Here is a 16,313-nt window from a genome sequence, read left to right as displayed (position 1 = left end):
CCTCATAAACCTAAGCCGGTTCAACAATAGCTTCTTTTTGAAGCTTGCTTACCCAAGAATATAAGAAAGGGAGAGAGCACCACTAAAATTCGTAGTTGATGTAGTTATTTTCTCCAAGATAAAATAGAATTTTTTTAGTAGCCATAGTTTGGTCTTCTGATATAAATAGCCAAGAGATAGATACTATGCCAGTCAGATTATCTCAATCAACTAGTTCACGAAGGCGACCCCGAGATGAAGAACTACCTACACCACGACGACGACGGAGGATACCAAGTAACCGATCACTGGTGATTGTATTTGAGTCCGAGCCTGCTTACGATGGTCAACCAAAAGGCATATTTGTAGGACAATTTCACAATGAAGATACGGAAGTTCATGTTTGGTCAGAAGTTGAAGAAGTGGGCCACTACCGTTGGCTTCAAGGGCCGATGAACCACTTACCTCGTGAACAACAGTTGGAGTTCATAGCAGACGTTATGCGACAGATCTTCATTTTCTTGCATTGATACTGATTGACAACAACATTGCTTCTCAGAGACCTCGAAGCTAAAAGAGGGGGTGATGTTAGGGACATAGTCCTTAGAACCTTCTAGAGACAAGTTTCTAGAATCTTCTAGAGACAAGCTTCTAGAACCTTCTAGAAGCAAGTCTCTGGAACCTTCTAGAAGCTTTTTAGTTGGTAGAAGATGTTAGGGACATAGTCCTTAGAACCTTCTAGAGATAAGTTTCTAGAACCTTCTAGAAGCAAGTCTCTGGAACCTTCTAGAAGCTTCTTAGTTGGTAGAAGTTGCTTGAGAAGCTTCCTAAAGAGGAGTATATATTGGAATCGAGGCTAAAGAGTTCTTTAGTCTCGACAACACATCTCTTGGAGCTCTAGCTCACCTCTCTGGTGTTGGTCTTGTATTCATCTGATTAATCTAGTTCTTGCCAGTTCTTCTTGAACTTCTTGGTAGATATCAAGTCTGTATTCTATGTCCGTGACAGTTTATTAATACTATAGATTTTTAATTAATATTTTATACAATCAAGGATCATAAATTTTATCAAGATTTTAGAAAATAATTTTTAACATATTAAAGTTTAATATCAAATTATCTTAAGTTTTTAATCTTCAATTTGATAGACACATAGAACTTGTAAATTAAATATTAGAATAGTATTTGTTATATACAATCAATTATTACTAAGTCAATTATACAAGTATTTTATCATTAATAAATTATGTATATGATAATATTATATTTTTTTGTCAATTATAGTTATCATCTATAATTTGATACTTTTTACTTTTTTAAAAGATTGAAAAATCAATATTAAAAGATTTGGCAAGAAAAATAGCAAAGATTAACACAATAATAAAGATACATTAAAAAAAAATCTCTATTCAAAGTATAGTTTTTTTTTTTTTGTTGTAATATCAAGATTAATTGATCTTATTCTAAGTTGCATTATTAAAAGCTTAATCTATTTATTATTTAAATATAAATTATCATAATTTTATATTAATTATAATTACTACAATTAATAAATATTTATTATGTATTTTATTTTTTTTATATTAAGCCTTAAATCACAATGAATATACCAAAAAGAAAACACTTATTGCTACATTCTATTAAAATAAGTAGCAACTTAGAGATTAAAATTGAAGAAGTTGTTGAGTGAAAGAAAAGTAAAAAATAGAAGATAAATTTTATAAATTGACTTGGACATAATATTAATCAATGCACATGAGAGTCATGTGTGAATCATATAAATTTATCAAAATTTATTTTTATTTTTCATCAACAATATCTATCAATATTGAGAATCATCCATTGATAATAAGATGACATAAAACAAAGAGAAACAAGTCTAAGAATCAATTTTTAGTAGTAGTATTGTATTGACATTCATCTTAGACATGTGATGCTACCAAACATAGTCCTATTTATTGCAATGTCAAATTATCTTACACTAATATCTTCTGTACCATTTTAAATATATGCACATATGGATTGGTCCTTAGGAGCATTTTCTACAATTGCACCAATACAATATCATCCAATGCATGCATCAAATCAAGGCAATTTTGACACTCTTTCTTTGTATTCTAGCTTTGTGAAAAATTCAAAGAAAGGTCACCAATTCAATTTAGTGATTTGCATGTTCCATGTTCCACATGCATTGCACTTTTTATATTGCTTACACAAGAAGTAACTCAAATCCTCCCTCTACTTGAAAATCAAGCTTTACACACTTAGGTAGTTACTGAGATTCTTCTAGTGTGATTAAAACAGACAATCTTATTTTACTTTATATAACAAGTCCTTGCTATATTTTGGCTATCTTCGAAAATGTTATAATATATTCTGGTTGAATGAAATTATTTCATTGAATTTAAACCCAAAAGATAACTTGTGGTCCACTCAATTTATTATTTTAAAGAGAAAACTAATGGATAACACTAGTAACAAGTTGTCATGAATCATTGAATAACACTAAAACAATGCTGTATGATGGGAAATGACTGGTTATAAATCCTGATATCATCATAAGTACATACAAGGTTAATCATTTATCCTTACAGGCTCGATTGCTAACTCCAAATTGTAACTGCTGGAAGAATCTAACATTTAGTGTGCACTTGCTCTTTCAAGGTGAACATTTGTACAGCGCAAATAGGGGGAAGAAAAATTAACTTCAACTAAAGTAAACAAACAACTCTTGGAAATCTCAAAAGAATTGCATTTAAACGATCTTAGCCCTTGAAAGGCAAATTGATGAGCTTGCGCTCATCATAAATAGTATAATAATAACAAATAAAAGTAGAGTACCTTCTTACTATGTCAATCACTCCAAGCTTGCAACTTATGTATTAGTATTGTTGCTCTGTTAAGAGCAGCAATATTCCCTAAGCAAGGTGCTGGCCGCATACTCTCACTAACTTCAATCATTCTAAGACCTGCCTTCTTAACCTCTTCTACGAAGAACACAAGAGTGTCCGGATTTCGGATAGCAGTAGCTATATATGCAACAGGGTACTCATAAACACTACGTTCCAATTGACTGATCGTAGCAGGGTGATCAAGGGACAGAAGAGAAGCCAACACCCTTACAAGGTGAGGAATATACGATGGATCGTAGATCAAATCAGCCCCCAAGCTGCAAAGTCACAAAATACAGGCTATAAAAAAATTTGTTTCGTCATATGCAGGGTAAGTCTGAGCAAAAAAATGTAAGCGACACCAACTTACACCTTTGCAGACCATTGTCATGAAGCTCAATCAGAAGCAAAATTAAGAGCAAACCATAAAACCCTAACTAATGCTCTTTCTTTTATTTTCACAGAAGCGCTAGCCCATTATGTATGATGATGAAATTAATTTTTAAACAATCGGCAATCTGTACATGGCGCCATTTCTCTAAACCAGCACAAACTGCCTGGAACTATAAGGACAACATGACACCTTAAGATCTGCTCTAAGTGATACAAAGCCAAAAGTGTTGAAATAAATCATCAATTATAAACTTACATGATGTTAGATTCCAGATCGTGTAATTCTTTGTCACAGAGAGTCTCCCAGATCAACTGCCGACACTCTACCTGTAGAGAGAATAAACTTCAATTAAAAACATGTTGGTATTTCGACTGCTAAAACTTGGCAGTGTGAAGGAGAGAAGTCCAAGAACATGATCAACATCTGTTCTTACCCGAGTTGAGGGGTTTGTGTACTGCTGAGAGTCGTTGACTTCTTTCATTCCTTCCACAGGAATATTGTTGATTGACAAGTTGTGCTTCATGTTAGCCAACGTAGCCAGAGAACCATCAGTCAATAATACCTGATCAAACAGAATTTGGATTCAGATGTTTTCCAGAAAATATCTGCATTGAATCTAGAAAAGACTATAAATACATGCCCCGCCCCCTTTAGCACTAAGTTAAAATCTATCCCAAAAGAAAATTCTAGATTTGTACTTAAAGGTCTTACACTCTTTAGGCATACACATAAACTTTCTAAAACGAGCATCAACATCTCAATTTAGCTGTGTTACGACTATGAAAAGTGAGAAAAACGTTTCAATCCGTACCTTAGATGCACCAAGGCGTGAAAGCAATACCCCAATCATGCCTGCTCCAGCACCTATCTGTTTCAATTCAAAGTGGAACTGAGCGTAATTCATCATACACCAAGAGTAATTCTAAAAGAAATTGCCTACGATAAGAGCTCTTACGTGTATATAGAGTCAATAAAAGCTAGAACGTATTTTAGACAAGTCAACAAAAATCAAGATCAATTATAAGAGCACAAGTAGATAGCATGGGCAACTAGGAATTCTTTAAACCATACCTCTAGACATTTCTGGCCAAAGAACAGCTCTGGATGACTTAAAACAAATTCAGAAAGCAATAAGCCAGCAGGCCAATCGCTACACCTGTAATCATATGGCAATTGCAATATCAGATACTAACGTCTTGCACCATAACGCTCCACTCCAACCCAATCGCAGGGATTTCAAATCGACAGTAATTGTAAGACACTCAAGGGTGTTTTCGATTCGCTGCACAAAACCCAACGCCCAACCCCAATCCCAACCCCAAAACTCTAACTGCCCATAGTACCGCCACTGGCATGTACGAAACAGATATTGACTTGATGACACGCATAGTTGAAATAAATGATATAAATAAATTATCATGAATAGAAAGAGAAAAAAAGAGGGAGAAAAAAAGAGTGGACAAGAGATATTGGTCAAGCCTATTCCACGTCGATAGGCGTGGATCCTGAGCACATACCAACCATAACGCCACGAAATCGAATCACGTCGTGTATGATGGCCACGTACCCAGTATCACCTTCCAACATGTTCAAGGATACTCGAAGTGTCACTAGATGCTCAACCTCTTCCATGAACTTCTTAGATCCTGTCTTGCACGCTAAATACGCTCTTGTTTTGGCAGGAATATTGTAAGTGAAGCTTTTGTAGCACTTTGGAGCCAATTCAGCGGAGCCTTCCTGTTTTGAGTGTGTCCGATAAATTTCAATATTTCTCTAGCTATGCATCAAAGTTCAGAGTAAAAATGTTCAAAACATTTCAGTTCATGCATACCCACTTCTTGCGGAAGAAATGTTGTTTCTGTTATTAACCTAAATTTAAATGAAAGATATAAGTTGATTGGTCACCTTAGGCGGCAGCAAATAGACAGCATGCAAATCATACAACCCATCCAGAACTTCATCACCGTCCTTTTCTGCCGCCAGTATCATCTGCTTCAGAACACGTCTAAGGTACAACAACCCTGGTGGGTAGCGGTTGCAAGTCTTCACGACCACAAGCGAAGAGAAATGTTAGAAGACATTCTCGACGCAAGTTCATGAACCACATTCATAGCATCCGACAGCTAACTATGAGAATAAGACATCAATGTAAACACATGATTTAACTACAACACGACCTGCAGATTGCATTTAATCAGAACGCTAGGTGAAAAGACTTTCTAACCTCATCATGAAGACATTTCTCAAGGAAAAATGTTTGGGCATCACTCGACAAGACCCCCCCTCCGAACCTCCTGTATTGTATCGCATTATCACGATTACTATACGATAACAAGTAAACCAACCCATGAAGACAATTCACGGAAGTGTTTAGCAACATTAACAGTGACAAAAATCGCGTCGTGATAAATGCTAAGAACTCAGGTACGGGGAGTACTACATAAAAAAAAATTAACTAGCGCCGAACTTGCGCTGAACCTGCGCAAAACTTCGTTTCCGATCGCAATTTTCCACTCATTGCCACTAATCTCAATTTCGGATAAAGGTTTCCAAAGCCAAGTTGAAGTGCGAAGCATAAAGAGATCTCCAGCAGCTCTTATGAAGAGTGGTTAGTCCAAGCACTTATACTAATATTTTACTTATTTAATTGGAGACAATCAGCTTCATGCCCGCAAAATATGTGCTCTGCAAACTGAACTACGCCTCTTACGGAGAAGAAAGAATTTGAGCCCTTCATACAATGTTATTGGACTTATCAGGATGGGCGGGTCTAGCACCGCTCGTCAACGCTGCATTCTTAACGGAGGTTTATTAAGTGAAAGAAAAAACGGGAAAAAATAAAACACGGAAATTGAATGAATTGAATCAAAGAAGCAAAACTCAGAAAATGCAAATAAAAACCCATCGCATTGACACGACGAGAACAAACAGAAACAAAAACAACAAACCATGACTCAAATCTCATGAAAGAGCCTGGGTAAAAAAAAAACAAAGGAAATCACAGTGCCTTGCTAGAGAAATGATTCGCGACGGCGGCTCCATGGCACGAAACGCCGCCAGCAGCACCTTGTCAACACGGTCGCTGAAATCCATTACCGAGACTCGGAACCTTTGATCCACCCAAGTTAGCAGTTAAAGAATAAGGAATCGCACACACAGCGTGAGCATCCACCCAAAGTCCAGCCAGGCAAATCCTTGAACGGCATCTCATGAACGCAGTTGACGACGCTGCAACTGGATAACCCCTCCCCCATTATTCAAAGGTTTAGGGCTTAGGGTTGCAGTTCTCTTTACCGCTTGCACCATCCCCCCCCCCCCCCCCCCAGCCGCGTCACAAGCACCCGCCATCCCCACCTTTATTCAGTCGCCACGTTGTACACGCCACGAGACCCAGCGAAATTGTTAATGATATGACGTGGCGAAGGGGATCCTAGTCAGCCAGAGTTGGGTCTTTGACGCGGCGACCCGCTGTGAAGCCTCCCCCTTATTAATGCGGGCACTAGTTATGGGATCCTATCAATTCTACATCTTCCATGTCGGGGATGTAGAAAATGACCTCCTATACTTGCGAGAATATTCTATCTGAATTAGTAGATTGTTATGTCATTTTCTTTTTAAGCAGGATCATCTGAGGTAGAAAATTCGAAACCCATTTTAATTTTTGGTTTTTTTTTTCAAGGAAAGAAGTCGATTACCTCGTATGAATGATAATTCGTACGTATGAATGATATGTATGATATGAATGATATTTACCATGTGGCCATCAAGCCTAATCCAGACGATCATGCCATTGATGAAGGCTTTAGTCACTGGTAAATTAAAGCATCGCCATTCCCAAGGTCATTCGAAGGCAAAAGCAGTCATGGCCTTGGGGATTCTCTCAACGAGGAGACAGACTTACCACCCCACCACTACATCCAAGAAAGGAGGAATCTCCTGTTTTCGAAAGGATGTCTCAGTTCATCCACCGACAAGGGAGCTACATCCAAGACGGGAGTGAGACCATTCTGGGAGTTTTGTTCATCCATCCGCCTCGAAGTGAAGTTGAAGGAAATGGAGGTATGGCTTATCGGAACCCAGGGCTTGGGATGACGCAGGGCTAGGAGGAATAATAAGATGTCGCCAGTGTCAGAGAGTCGTCAGGTTGCGCAGTGGCTCCGCAGTTGCCCAATTCGCCTTTTCGAGTTTTCACCTGGCCTACAAAAGGCAAGGCTGCGGACGTTTGTTTTTCTTAATATATATTTTTTTGTTTTCTTCCTAGTTTTTGATTTCCACGCTTGTTTTTCTCCCGGAATACTGTGTACTGCGCTTTTGGAATGCGGGAGGTCTCTTGCTCCTGTCATGCCTGGACGCAGCTCTATGGTTCGTTGAATGGTTGGGTTCCTGCTTGCGAGGCGTTTTTTAGTTGAAGCAATTAGTTCCTGGTGCCGTAGAGATTGGTGTTGTTTCCAGAGTTGTTGTGAAGCGAGTGGGGAGGCCATTGTTGTTGCTGTTTAGTTGTTCGCCGAGGGGTTGCTGGTAGGTTTTGCCTCAGTGTTGCCGCAACCTGAAGGGGGGAGGCCAGAGCTGTGGTATTGGATCGGCGAAGCACTCAAGCGGAGGAACCGAGCGTCTTTGATTAGTGGGTAAGGGTGGGGGAGGGGAGGGAGGTATACAGGGCTGCAGAATTGAAGGCTGAACGTGGGGGAATAGGGGAGGGCAAGAAGTAGAAGTGGGTGGGAAAGGGGTTAAAGAAATGTCTTGTTTGTGTGGCAGCGGATTGTCTTTCAATCCATGTAATGTACAGCCATCGTCGCGGCCTGTATCGCAGCCCGTTGTGACGGTATCTAACTCTGCATCGCAATCGTATGTGTTCTCTTCTAGGGGGAGATCACCATCTCTTCCCTCGCTTAAGTCATCATTTCTTCATCCTATGACTGCTAATCGCTCCAATCGAGCGATCAGGAAAGGTGTCACTTCACCTAGGTTGCATTGCACCACTTCCCAAGGTGGGAGTTCCTCTTCGTTAATCCTTTCCTGCCCTAAACTTCTTGTTCGTGGTTTCTCTGATGTTTTCTATTATTCATTGTCTGTCAGATTGTTTGCCAGCAATTGTAACGCTATGTCAAGGTCAGGTGAAGATCGCAAAGCTCCCTCTGAAGTTGTCAGTAATGCTCTGACGACTTTTAAGTGCGACATTGAATGTTCTCTAGATGGAGGCTTGCTTTTGTCCAACCGTGCTTTGGGAAGGTGGATCCAGATATAGATAATAGGCTATCGCGGATTTGTACGGATTAGAGAGCTCACAAGCCTGGTCTGTTAGTGGCAGTGTAAACATTGGGGTTTGTGAATGTATGATCGTAGCCGGGCTTCAAGTATTACATCGATGAGGTATTTGAATGGTGACAGCTTCTGATAGTTTCGATTGCCATTTGATTGTGCTTGCGTTTGCAGCCAGAGATATGGACGACTTGGTGGTATGCTTTGGAGAGCTCCTGATAGATTTTGTGCCCACTGTGGGCGGTCTATCGCTTGCTGAAGCTCCCGCATTCAAGAAAGCGCCTGGAGGTGCACCTGCCAATGTTGCTTGTGGGATAGCTAAGCTTGGCGGAAACGCTGCTTTTGTCGGAAAAGTATGTCTTCTACTCTCTAATGGGTTTGAAATGTCCTTTTGCGTCGTTACTTATCTTATGAAGATACTGCGAGTTTGTTTAAGTGGAAGCGAGTTACCACTCTGAACTCAGAATTTTTTCAGAAGTTGCGACATGTACTTCAATGTTAAAGCGCTAGTTTGCCTCTGCTTACAGCTTCTCTTTGCATGTATGTCTTTATGTTCCTGACCTTAATTCATTCGTATGTTTCCTAGTTAATTTCTTCGATTTGGTTGAGAAGCGTAGAAAATTAAATCAATTACTTGGCAGCACCGAGTTTAAGTAAAATTGGCGTGCACTGGTTGGGCAGTCTTTATCACAACCAGTTATCTACTTCAAATGATGGTACAATCATTTAGAAATGGTTTTCAACAACTTAAAAAGGACATTACAGTTGAGCTTGGACATCTTGTAGGTTGGCGACGATGAGTTTGGGTACATGCTTTGCGAAGTTCTCAAGGATAACAAAGTGCAAACCAAGGGTGTCAGATTCGATGCTCAAGCAAGAACAGCCCTCGCTTTTGTTACATTGCGCGACGACGGGGAGCGGGAATTTATGTTTTACCGCAATCCTAGCGCCGACATGCTCTTCCAGACAGATGAGTTGGATATTGAGTTGTTGAACCAAGTACTGTTTCCACAAGAATCTTCCGTCAGATATTTGCTCGGTTTTCATACTTCAACGTCTATGTTTTCTTGCTGGTTTTCTTTCATTTTGGTTTGTGGACATTCTTTAGAATCCTACTATGGAAAAAGTAAATGAAATTTGATTTCAATCTTCAGGCTTCCATCTTGCATTATGGCTCCATCAGTTTGATCACAGAGCCATCTCGCTCGACCCACTTGGAGGCTATGCGCATTGCCAAAGAGGCAGGCGCACTCCTGTCCTACGATCCAAACCTTCGGCTGCCCTTGTGGCCATCTGCTGACGCCGCAAAAGAGGGGATAATGTCGATTTGGGATCAGGCTGATATCATCAAGGTTTTTTTACGTAACCATCTTGCTCAGCTTTGTTTCGGCTTATAGCCTGATTATGGATATCTAATCAAGACTTGTACTAACATAGAGGACGGCCTTTAATGAGCCAAGGGTGTAGCGGAAAATTGTGGGAGATACCAAGATTTTGCTTATATAGTTGTATCCGTTCAATGCTTTTCTTTATAGGTCAGCGACGAGGAGGTCATCTTTCTAACTGGTGCAGATCCCAAGGATGATGCCCTCAACCTAAAGATGATGCATCCTGGCTGCAAGTTGATGCTAGTGACTGAGGGTGGAGAGGGCTGTCGTTATTACACCCCGGTAATTCATGGTTTTCCTTGTCCAATTGATTTACATTCGCTGAATTCACGTGAATGGTGTGATGTGCCTTGAGTATCAGCACGAAACATGAAGTCTTTTATCAAAAGGGATTGATAATCACTTTCTTAAGTCACATCCTGTGTTTGGAAATGCAGAAATTTCATGGCCACGTGAGTGGTCTCAAGGTTCAACCAGTTGATACCACTGGAGCCGGTGATGCGTTTTGTGCTGGTCTTCTGAGCCAGATTGCTAAGTCTCCAGCCCTCGTTGAGGTATAAAAATGCTTTGTACAGGCAGACTTGTTGTTCGGTATCTTAGACCTGCTGTTATCTGTTAGTATATTTTGAATACACGTTGGCTAGAATATACTTAGACATTTAATCACTAGTTATATCAAATTTCCTCTAAATTGGTCGTGGGATCACCTGTCTTCATATCAGGAAGATAATGTGATAGGTTTGACGATGAACATTTTTTTATGCCACTGAAATGTTGGCAGGATGAGGCTAAGTTGCGTGAGGCTCTCTTATTTGCAAACGCTTGTGGAGCTATTACGACGACGGAAAGGGGAGCTATTCCGTCCCTCCCTGACCAAAACACTATATCAAGGATTTTAAGTAAAACTCATAGGCTCCCTGTTTAATCAGTTCTTCTCTGCTTCGTTAATCTCTTAAATGTTTTAATTTAAGAGGAATTATTATCACATATCGTCACTGTAGTAGTCAATTAACTTTGAAGCAACGAGCTCAGTGTGAGGTTGTGAATATAGTTATTTTGTTCATTGCCTTGAGCTTGGAACTTTATGGATGTCTGCAAGTGGTATTTGCTTGTATCATTCACAAATTCATTAGAATAAAGAGTTCTAAGTGCACTTGGTTCATTCGACTTTCTTGTTGGAGGTCAATCTGGAATCACATGCACTCTGGATTATTTTGAGTATATTTGTGAGGCGGTCTGGGATTACATATACTGTGGAAAACCTCTGGAGATGTAGCAAGAGGTTTTCTCTTACCTTGCATTGAAGTATCACGTACATGTGTTCCGCGCTTCCTCCTGTAAAGACGTTACTGCTTTCCGTTTCTTATTTTTTCTTATTTATTTATTTATTTGCTGAGAATTATATAAGGTTATTTGGAGTTGATTTGACATACTGTGCAATGTCGTTCCTGTAGCAGGTTTTATGTAAATTTCGCGATATTCTGCTTTTAAACGGTTTCCTTGTCAGGAGTTTTTCCTATTTCCCATGTAAATGACTAAGAAAGCCATTCGGTCTCGCGATATGTTGAGATGGATGTTCCTTTTGCTAACTCGTGGAGTGTTTCTGTTGCTAACAGTTCTTAACTCCAACACGTCGTGCGGATGGTTTTAGAAAATATTAATCACTTTAATCCGTTTGATACCTGTGATTCTTTTGACCTATTGCATTTACTGGTGGTCGAGGTTTATTCGTGGGAAACAATTGGGATGCTGCAGTTTACTACAGCACTACGGAGGCATCTGAGCCTCAGTAATTGCCACCAGCATGTTGTCATCAAATGTTTTACAGTGTTTTGGGTGTGTTCTGTCCAGGAAAACCAGCCTATGTCTTGGTGTCGAATAAGGATCCTTCATGGCAAGGTTACCGAAGGTGGAGACACTAGGACACGGTTGCAAACTTGTCCAAAACTGCTGCGCTGATTCCTCCAATATCAGAAGATTGATGGATATACGAGTTGTATATATGTGTACACATATCATTTTTTTATTAGTCCATTGTGCTGGGACTAAGCAATGTCATTAGTAGAGGACATACTTTTTTTTTAAAAGTATATAATCGTGATTATTTTTCATACATGCGAAATAAAACCCAGTAGGGCTATACACTTCTGGAAGTTCTAAATTATGAAAACTCTGTCACTACTGTTTCCATGGCAATTATTACTGAGCTTATTGTATCAACACTATATTCATGCATGTTCTTTCAATTGGAGCAAACTTGACTACATTCAACAATCATTGGACTGAACTTCACCACACGGAAACGAATGAAAGTGTGAAGTAAATATAATATCTATAAGTATGATTGATGTGATAATAAAAAACACGGCAACACTTGCACATGCATTGTGTACTAACTGCTAGAATGAAGTTGTTTATCTACTTTAGAAATCATATTTGAGATGCAATTTCATATAGATTTGTTTGTTTGTTTTTGTTTTGTTTTTTTTATTGAAAACAAACAGTTCCATGTTTCTGATATGTATTGTAGTTTTTTAAACAATGAATCAACATATTTAATTTATACAAAACATGATAGAAAGTTTATTTTTTAATTCATTATTATTATTACTACTATAGTATATCGTTTTTAATATAAAAAGACCAAACCAAACTAAATTCTTATTGTTTCAAACCATAAAACAATATGTAAAACTAAAAAATTTATGATAGTTTTGAGATATTTGTAAATTTTAATTCTTTTAAAATCTCTCTTTTTTTATTTTTTATTTATGAGCTAAATGTAAAGATTATACACTCAAACAATAAAGAAAATAAAAAAAATATATGAATTCACATTTTTCTTATAGCTCTAATTTTAAGGATTTTATGATAGAATTGTTGCATCTAAAATGGTTTTGATTTTTTTTAAAGATTATAACTTACAAATAGAAACTTAAACATGTCATTGAAGAATAAAATAATGTATATAAATCTTACTTAAATTTATGCTTTGAAGACATCTTTTTGTAAATCATATATAAATTTTAGTTTTTTATTTTATTATATTTTAGAGATATATCTTGCAAACTCAAGTAGACATTCAAGTTAATATAAATAAAATAAAGAACACAATATATATAAATAATTAAATAATTAATCATAATATTAATAGGGAATTGTTAATGCTACATCTCTAATTGATATATAATTGCATCTTACATGACCTCTTCTTGGACAACTTGCTAATAACATGCTTATTTTTTTGTGCATTTTTATTTTTCTTCACTTTAAAAAATAAATTGGCTTTAAAAAATAAATTCACTTTAAAAAATAAATTCTCTATTTAGCTATTAATCACAAGTTTACTACTATTTTAGACTCCTATTTGTAAATTGTCTATCCTCAAACTACTATGATAAGTACAAACATTATGCCCAACTTGATCACATTTCCTATATTTTCCATGTTTAACTTCACAACCCTCTACAACCTCAAACAACAAAGAATCCTATTGCATAAATGATGTTCATATATAGTTTAAAGCTCTAGGATGATATCCTCTTGGCCACTAAGAGATTGGATTATTTTGAGGACAAAAGCATTGTGATATCAATTGGATTAGTATTTCTTGTATTACAATCTATTGATTTCAATCCAAATTAGAATAGGTGTTGGCAAACAATATAAGAATCAAAGTGATTGTAGGCACTCTTTTTGTCAAAGAAAAAAAAATCAATTGGCATAAGAAGCAAAAGTTCAAGGTGCCATTGAGAATGGGAGTTGCCAATGTACAATACACCATCTCTTGCATGACACATCTCTATTGTATGCTTGCAAGGCATTTCAAATGAGGTGATAAAATATCCACAACATATGTCTTTTTTTTTCTTTCTTTTTTTATATTTTTTCAAATTGCAAGGCATTGATCTTCAACAATACAAAAGAAGTTATCTTCATCACCACTAAATCATAAAATTACTCACCAATATCCAAGTAAAGTTGTGTCTTTTCATTTAATAACTAAGATACATGGCAATCCAATAATGAATATAATAAAATCAAGTATCAATACTTAAAGCCATTGTTTCAATTTTAAGTGACTGCTTTCTATGTAAGAACTATTGATATTGCCAAAGTAGAGATGTTAAAAGGACTAGGATGTAATAAAGTGTTTCTTTTAAGGTATCCAAGTTACAAAAATGTAAGTGATAACATTTAAGTGACTAACCTCATGCTTTATTATGAATCTTAGTCTATTATTGTCAAAGGCTTCTATCAAACAACTTCTTATGAATTGGATCCATTCTTATAAGAAGATTGTCCATTTGTCATATAAGAAGTTTTGTTTGCCATGTATTAGAATGTTCTTGTTATTGTACGACACATAAAATAGATTTGAAAATGAAAAAAAAAAAAAAAAATGGCTTACATTGTAGACATGGCTACAAGTTTGCAATCAATAATAAAGGTCTTTGGTATAATTCTATTAACAAAAATGTTTTGCATTCATTCAAAAGCCTAAATATAATTTTTTATTTATTTTTATTTTATTTTATTTTATTTATAATAAAAGAAAGAATAAAACATGTACTTTAATAATGTCATGTCTATGACATGTAGCAAAGACATGCAAAATTTGTTGCCTTGTAAGTATAATCTAATAGGAAGACATAAAAATATTTGCAAGCTAAATAAATCCAGATGGATTCATAAAGAAGAATCATGTTAAGGAAATTGTTTTGCTATCATAAGTATAGTCAAACTAATTGTCAAAGGTTTGCATTGTATAAAAGAGTGAAATAATAGAAGTATGGCCTTGCAATCTCTTATGTTGCATAGCTACACATTCATTGTATATGTTTGTTGAAATGTTTATTACATTGGCATTTTCTTGCCTAATGGAGGTCAATACTACACAGCCTAGTTTTAACAACAAGAAGACGCACATGGATATACAAAGATTGAGGTAGTATGCCAGAGTATATGCATGTATATGTGTTGTTTGTAGATAGTTGTGTATATCAATTTTTATCAAGAACAACCACTTTTCTAATGTTTTATTGTGGCATGCAATAGTTTCAAAGATGCAATTGGTCACACAAGTTTGGAAATTTTTACAATTGAATAAATGGTATATATTATTGTAGAGTGGTATTTTTGTCTAAAATTTTATTTTTTTATTTTTAATTAAAATAAAAGTATAATATATAGTATAAAAAATTAATGAAATATAGATTTTTTAAAAAAATATTATAAATTATTAAAGTTAGTAATTTTTAACTTTTTGATAACATATATAAAAAATAAAAAATATTCAAAAATATAGATATCCATAGATGTTTAACATGATCACACATATATTGCTATAGTTTTTTGGAATAACTTACATCTTAAATATTTATATAAAATATAATATTAGATTTTATTATAATTCTTATCTAAAATTAAAAAATCTTATTATAATTTTAAACAAAAAAATATTTTTTTTAAAACTTATAATACATGCTTAATTTTTTTAAAAGTAAGTAATATCATTTTTAGGGATTTTTCTTATTTTTTGTTTTACAATACTAAAAGAATAAATTTTTTATAATATGAATAATTTTAGCCTTTGTATATTCCAAAATGATTTTGAATAAAGACAAAAAAATGAAATAATAAAATAAAATACTTTCTTTGCTACTATATATGAAAAAAACCTCCAAATTCAATTGATTAGCTTGAAGCATCTTAGTTGTTAGATATCCAAATTCAATCTTAGCCATTACAAAATCTATTAGTCAAGCAAGAGAGTATTTGGAGAAATCCAAGAAGTAAGCAAAAGTGCTTTGAAGAACTTAGTGATGCAAGCAAGATTGTTAAGGATATATGGTGATGCAAGCAGCCTTATATGAAAAGAGGCTACAAATCCTAGCCACCTTCTTATTTGGCCAATTATAAATTTTTGAAATAGTAATTCAATACTAAAAGAATTGAAAAAAGTTATATTTTTAGATGTAATTGGATAGTTATTAGAGATATATTTCTATCATAGATGTTATTTTTTTTATAGCCAAAAATATTATTTTAAAAATTTAAGAAAAGATTCTTTCAAATCCTAATACCACAAACAAAATGAGGGTCAATAGGTATCCATTTGATTGACTTTTTTTACTTGCTTAGGATTTTACAATCAAATTGTACTCTTAAAATTGCTATAAAAAAAAATTGATCATTGCTATAGAAGCCAACATATATAAATTCATGTTTAATAATATAAATAGAATTTTGATGAATTACAAAAGTGTTGTAAAACCAAAGAAGCCAGATATCAAGTTAAGATACAAAGACAATGATGTTATCAAATAGAATAACAAATAGCACTATTCTTGCAACTCATAGAAAAAAGAAGAGAGGATGTTGTCAATGATTAAGCAATAAC

The 16,313-nt window shown here is 35.7% G+C and overlaps 2 protein-coding genes and 1 long non-coding RNA gene across 5 annotated transcripts; 2 read left to right on the top strand and 1 right to left on the bottom strand.

Moving 5' to 3' along the window:
- Positions 1-2,707: 2,707 nt before the first annotated feature.
- On the bottom strand, positions 2,708-6,508 carry LOC112278224 (uncharacterized). Of its 2 annotated transcripts, none has more exons than XM_024511408.3 (9): positions 6,271-6,508; positions 5,488-5,557; positions 5,169-5,306; positions 4,831-5,000; positions 4,335-4,419; positions 4,075-4,131; positions 3,697-3,825; positions 3,519-3,589; positions 2,708-3,147 (listed from the first exon to the last, which is right to left on the bottom strand). In XM_024511408.3, the coding sequence occupies exons 1-9, from the start codon at positions 6,354-6,356 to the stop codon at positions 2,832-2,834; spliced, it is 1,122 nt and encodes a 373-aa protein (XP_024367176.1). In that variant the 5' UTR covers positions 6,357-6,508; the 3' UTR covers positions 2,708-2,831. The 2 variants fall into 2 exon arrangements, with proteins under 2 accessions (XP_024367176.1, XP_024367177.1); XM_024511409.3 differs by having other exon boundaries at positions 6,330-6,508.
- Positions 6,509-7,545: 1,037 nt separating this feature from the next.
- On the top strand, positions 7,546-11,131 carry LOC112278449 (fructokinase-1). 2 transcript variants are annotated; one of them, XM_090247633.1, is made up of 8 exons: positions 7,546-7,888; positions 8,019-8,251; positions 8,697-8,875; positions 9,309-9,521; positions 9,677-9,874; positions 10,058-10,192; positions 10,348-10,464; positions 10,692-11,131. In XM_090247633.1, exons 2-8 carry the CDS (start codon positions 8,176-8,178, stop codon positions 10,833-10,835), a joined length of 1,062 nt encoding a protein of 353 aa, XP_090103759.1. In that variant the 5' UTR covers positions 7,546-7,888; positions 8,019-8,175; the 3' UTR covers positions 10,836-11,131. The 2 variants fall into 2 exon arrangements, with proteins under 2 accessions (XP_090103759.1, XP_024367741.1); XM_024511973.3 differs by lacking the exon at positions 7,546-7,888 and having other exon boundaries at positions 7,925-8,251.
- Positions 11,132-11,296: 165 nt separating this feature from the next.
- LOC141045032 (uncharacterized) lies at positions 11,297-12,080 on the top strand. The gene is made up of 2 exons (XR_012216933.2): positions 11,297-11,437; positions 11,762-12,080. It is a non-coding gene; the product is annotated as an uncharacterized LOC141045032 (long non-coding RNA).
- Positions 12,081-16,313: the final 4,233 nt, after the last annotated feature.

Source organism: Physcomitrium patens, chromosome 25, assembly GCF_059467195.1.
Source record: "Physcomitrium patens ecotype Gransden chromosome 25, ASM5946719v1, whole genome shotgun sequence".
NCBI classification, from domain to species: Eukaryota; Viridiplantae; Streptophyta; class Bryopsida; order Funariales; family Funariaceae; genus Physcomitrium; species Physcomitrium patens.
The sequence above is the reverse complement of the archived record's forward strand: the minus strand, read 5'-3'. Positions and strand labels throughout refer to the sequence as shown.

Coding starts and splice junctions, on each gene's coding strand:
- LOC112278224 (XM_024511408.3), bottom strand. CDS start 6,356: ATGGATTTCAGCGACCGTGTTGACAAGGTGCTGCTGGCGGCGTTTCGT. Junction 5,307..5,487: donor AGAAATGTCTTCATGATGAG/GTTAGAAAGTCT, acceptor GTGGTCGTGAAG/ACTTGCAACCGCTACCCACC. Junction 4,132..4,334: donor TTGGCCAGAAATGTCTAGAG/GTATGGTTTAAA, acceptor GAATTGAAACAG/ATAGGTGCTGGAGCAGGCAT.
- LOC112278449 (XM_024511973.3), top strand. CDS start 7,999: ATGTCTTGTTTGTGTGGCAGCGGATTGTCTTTCAATCCATGTAATGTA. Junction 9,875..10,057: donor ATCAGGCTGATATCATCAAG/GTTTTTTTACGT, acceptor TTTTCTTTATAG/GTCAGCGACGAGGAGGTCAT. Junction 10,193..10,347: donor GCTGTCGTTATTACACCCCG/GTAATTCATGGT, acceptor TTGGAAATGCAG/AAATTTCATGGCCACGTGAG.